The sequence below is a fragment of the Ascoidea rubescens genome, assembly GCF_001661345.1.
Source record: "Ascoidea rubescens DSM 1968 unplaced genomic scaffold ASCRUscaffold_8, whole genome shotgun sequence".
Taxonomy (NCBI): Eukaryota; Fungi; Ascomycota; class Saccharomycetes; order Ascoideales; family Ascoideaceae; genus Ascoidea; species Ascoidea rubescens.
This window is the reverse complement of record NW_017962920.1, coordinates 767,752-772,361: the sequence shown is the minus strand read 5'-3', so window position 1 is coordinate 772,361 and position 4,610 is coordinate 767,752. Positions and strand designations below refer to the sequence as shown.

Below are 4,610 nucleotides of genomic sequence, written 5' to 3'. Positions count from 1 at the left end.
ATCATTTTACTAGAAATGATATCTCCAACCAGCAAATTAAACACTGTTATATTAATGCGGCAGTCTTTTTTGCTGACATTGTCAACAAGTTAATTGATTGAGCTGGTTTTCAACTACCTGGGTCATTTCAATAGCATCTTCATTTATTCCACTAGGATACTATCTAGATTATAGGCTGTGGGCAGGAGAAAAGAAAGGATTGAATATCATTCCAGCTTTTGGATCAACCAATACTTCTCTCAGTCATTCGAATCACCCAGCCTACAGCAACTTCTAAATTTACCGCTCTTAAACTCCAAAATTTAAACTAAAGAAAAACCCATGAAACCGTTGACTTTGACTAGGGTCATCTTTCTACTGGTATTCTCTACTGTTATTCTATTAGTTCTTATACATTTAATCAAGTTTCAAAGAAATTGATTCTATTTCAATTGAGGTTAGAGCATTTTTACATGTTAACCCTATGTAAATGGCAGTTCTAGTTAATCTATTGCGGCACATCGACCAGGTTAATTGATAGTTACAGCTTTGAAATGCTCAGCATTCTTGATCTGATGAAGGAAATGTTTCTCTGTTAAAGTCCTTCCAATTCAAGGATTGCCTGTCTTATTTGAGACATTTCAGGTTTAAAAAGTATGATTCAATATTGATCTCATCCTTCTTCAATATTTGAGATGCAAAAGCCACCTAAAGTTCGTTTTATTCAAAATACATTTAACATTTGCCGCACGTAAAATATTTAATATAAAGATTTAGAAACACCATACAACTGATCATTAATATACCCTGTATTATTCAAATACCAAATAAAATAGATATACAAAATGGATCTTCAATTCATCATTTATTTCTAATATCACAGTCAACGAAGAAACTATGCTTGGAAACCGAAACCCCTAGATTTAGAGTCTTCGAAGTTGGGTGTATTTTGTCAAAGAATGATGTTCCTTTGTTTTTTTGATCTCCCCGGCGGCAATAAAGGCGATTAGAACAGCAGATAGAGCTGTGGATATTAAGAGATCAGTGTGCTAATGTCAGAGAAGCAATTTAATTCTATTGAAGCGACATCAATTACTGCTAAACGAACACTTTTAATGAATGATGATCACTATCCATGCAATGCCACTTAGGTCAAAATCACCAAATTCGTAGACCACAGTTGCGTCTTTTAAATTTGATTCCATGATCCGCCTGGGAAAGTAGGCGCACACGTAACATCCACAAACTTTAAGGATCGCAGCGGTCCACATTGCTTCAACAATAAATGAAAAGTAGTGCTCACCGATAACCATATCTATGAGGATTGAAATTCATCGAAAACACTCCTTCGATGACGACAATACTGCACACAGAGTAAGAAACCATGAAATGAATTAGGAGCCTCGGTTCAATTCTTCGCATAGGTTTGTATCCCCATTGACCTTTGCCATTCAGTTGAAAGCAATAAGAAGCTCACATTTCGTGCATAATTCTATGTGACATGCAAATTCTTTAATCAGGTTAAGATGATGCTCATGGTGAGACTGGACCGCAGAACCCATTATGGCCAATGATTGAGAAATGAATTTTGTAATGCTTGGCATTCGGTCAGCTTGCAACCGATAGTGACGATCAGGGAAACTGCAACATTTTGTAAGTATTCATCATACGTATGAAAAGAAAAACACTAATATCAATTGGAGCATCCAGCGTTCGCCATACTAACTGAACATATACTTGATAAGAAGGAGCTATACGCTGTCATGTAGGTCAGGTATAAATAAATATTGTCAGTCAGCCATTCAGCCAAGATTAAGATTTTGAACGACCAGTCGCGGAATTGTCACGGGATACCACTATTTTTTTTGCAGTTGTCTCATTACCATGAGAAGTTCCTTATTTCTAATTTGCATTGCTCTGCTCAGGAACATCCCTAAGAGCTAATAATAGATACCCTTGTGAAGCATATGAGTTTCCGACCGCGACTCCATCAATGTCAACATGATTGTATTTGGATGAAATTCAAGAGAGATTTTGTGCCGCAGGTGAGCTGAGAAACCCATTTCACACTCTGGAGAATGAAGTATTTTTTCCCCTGATCAACAGCTCAGAAGCCTGCAGGCATCAATAACTGTGAATTGAATTTGCCGTTTCGCCAATACAAGAAAGCAGACGTGAGCGAAGACCTAAGCCGCTGAACCGATCATCAATAGCGCAGAGATGATTAGATACTCGATCGTCAAGTTATTGTTGATGGGAGAGCAACGACTCCTTTCATTTGCTTTGCATCACTGAGCTTAGAATGGTTTTCCAAGACCTGCATTTTCAATTACAGCGACCGCAGCGGAACCGGTGGCGTTGACCGATTGACAGAAGCTGCTGACCATGCGGCCTATTGACCACTTCCAATCTGTCCAGTTTCGTCCAAACCATGAAATGTGTTTGTGTTTAGAATGTGACCTTCTGTGTGATTCTTTAACAGTGGAGACCATTGCTCCTTGTACTGGGCTACCAGCATGGGCGTCATCTTCAAGATAATTGGAGTAATTCTAACAGTCAGTGAATTCGACACTTTTAATGGGAGTACGTTGAGTGTCAGGCTTTTTTAAAAAGCAGGACCCTGAAGCCAACGAAGAGAACAGAGTGACAGCCACATGATGAGGATCAACGATGTTAATATAATAACATTATGAATCATCGAAGTATTCGTTATGATCATTCGTTTTGCATACGGTATTTGGCTTTTAAACAGATGAGACTTAGCAGGTCATATCACATGGAAGATTCACGCCAGTAATACCGTGATCCAAGTTCACTAATGCTATTTGTGGAAATGCCATCAGATAGGATTAGCTATTGCCAATTTACTGGAAGTCTGGTGTTAGTTCTTCGATCATCATCACCGCTTTTCTGTCGGATGGCGCTGCGATCGATGGCAGTTCTTACTAATTGGGCAGCTAATTTTTTGTAAGAGCCTCGTTATCTTTATCGCTACTGTGGTCTATCATTATGAATTACTGCAAGAGGAATGAGCCTAATCGGAAATAATTGGACCCAAGAATTACATAAAGCAATAGAAGCTGCAGATATCTGCACTAGGGCTTCGATCAAAAAAATAAAGATGCTCTGGTTGTTACATTGCTCAATCGACGGTGGATGAGAGTTTCACACTTGCGGGTGATACTAATTAAGACAATGATCAGCTTGCTATAGATTTGCCTTTCCAATGGATGGATATCGGAAATCTCGCTGCTGCTCAAAAACATGAAATGCATAGTAATTCGTCGTTTGGCGGAGAGCCATTAGAAGAATTCAAGGTGCTACTTGAGACTAGTAAAAGTCATGCTAGAGTTATCAGCTGGAAGTCCCCATTTCGTAGTAAATGGCATAGTAAGTTACGCAATAGAGAAGGATCACAAGAAGTGAATCAATAAATTCTATTACGGTTGACTCACAAAGCATAGTTCCAACGGTAGTGCTACTATTGTGTACGCAGCTGCTGCTTCTCACATCATAGGCTGAGAAAGTGCTACTTGTTGTGCCGACCTTCCTCATGATTTCCCTTACTGATGCGAACCTTTCGACCATCATGTTGGTGAAATAGACTGCGCTGGTGTATCAGGCTAATCAGCATTAGTTATTCATAGCAATGAATCTTTGTAGAAGCCAAGTCCAAATCGAATGTCATCGAATTTTGCTTTTACACTTGGCAACTCGCCGATAAATACTCAACAAGTAGGCCGATTTTCTCTGGTTCATCAGATTAGGCTGATACATTTGGTGCTGGAGCCGTAACCAATGGCCGAAAGGATAATCAGCCGTTTTAGCAAGGTGACTGCGGGCCAGTAGAAACTACTCTTCATGGCCAGCCATCTCAATCTTTCATCTGCTGTTTCAAATCAAATTTGAGCCATCGATGATTGGTTCAGCATTTTAGCTCCCCATTGAGGTCAGAGTGCTGCTACTGGAGATACAATCGTTAAAGCAAATGGTGTTAGAAGTGGCATGGATGTCAACAGGTTGTCAATGATGGTGTTCAAGATGCGCTTCGCAAGACATTCCTGAAGTCAAACTGCGCTGCTGCGAACAAGGGTCCGTTAAATTCATTCCAAAATATTGTGGAACTTTTGGATCGAGCATTGGCTAAAGAAGAGCAATTTTGCATCATAAGATTGTCTTGTTGCCCTATCTCCTGCTGAGCAATTATTTACAAATAAGCAAGCTCAATGAGGACAACGAGGTGCTTCTGTGAATGAAGATAACGCTAAAGACAATGTTAGGAGAACGATCGCACGTTCAAAGGCTGACCCATGACATCAATGAAAGCCACCAACGTCCTTCCGCAATAGCTGACAAGGGGGTCTGCGGCTTCAAGGTATATATTTCTTGTTGATTCGGTTTGGCAACTGCCAGTTGATGCTGTCCCTCTTTGTGTCCATCACTCAATGTTTAGGGCGATCACCCTTGATATGTTTAATAGGTTGCGATTGTTCAGGCCAGCTTTATTTTTAATGCTTGGCATATAATGTTATCTTTACTCATTATATATGGGAAAGGCAAATCATACTGTCTGACCCGACAATGATTGCCCGTCCAAACACTTGATTTTTTTTTCTCAAACTGGTGAAATG

The 4,610-nt window shown here is 39.7% G+C and overlaps 1 protein-coding gene across 1 annotated transcript; it reads left to right on the top strand.

The window, feature by feature from the left end:
- Window positions 1-2,495: 2,495 nt before the first annotated feature.
- Window positions 2,496-3,413, top strand: ASCRUDRAFT_8753 (uncharacterized protein; the record flags this gene model as incomplete). Its single annotated transcript, XM_020194961.1, has 2 exons — window positions 2,496-2,562; window positions 3,172-3,413. The coding sequence occupies 2 exons, from the start codon at window positions 2,496-2,498 to the stop codon at window positions 3,411-3,413; spliced, it is 309 nt and encodes a 102-aa protein (XP_020046859.1).
- Between the last annotated feature and the right edge of the window lie 1,197 nt (window positions 3,414-4,610).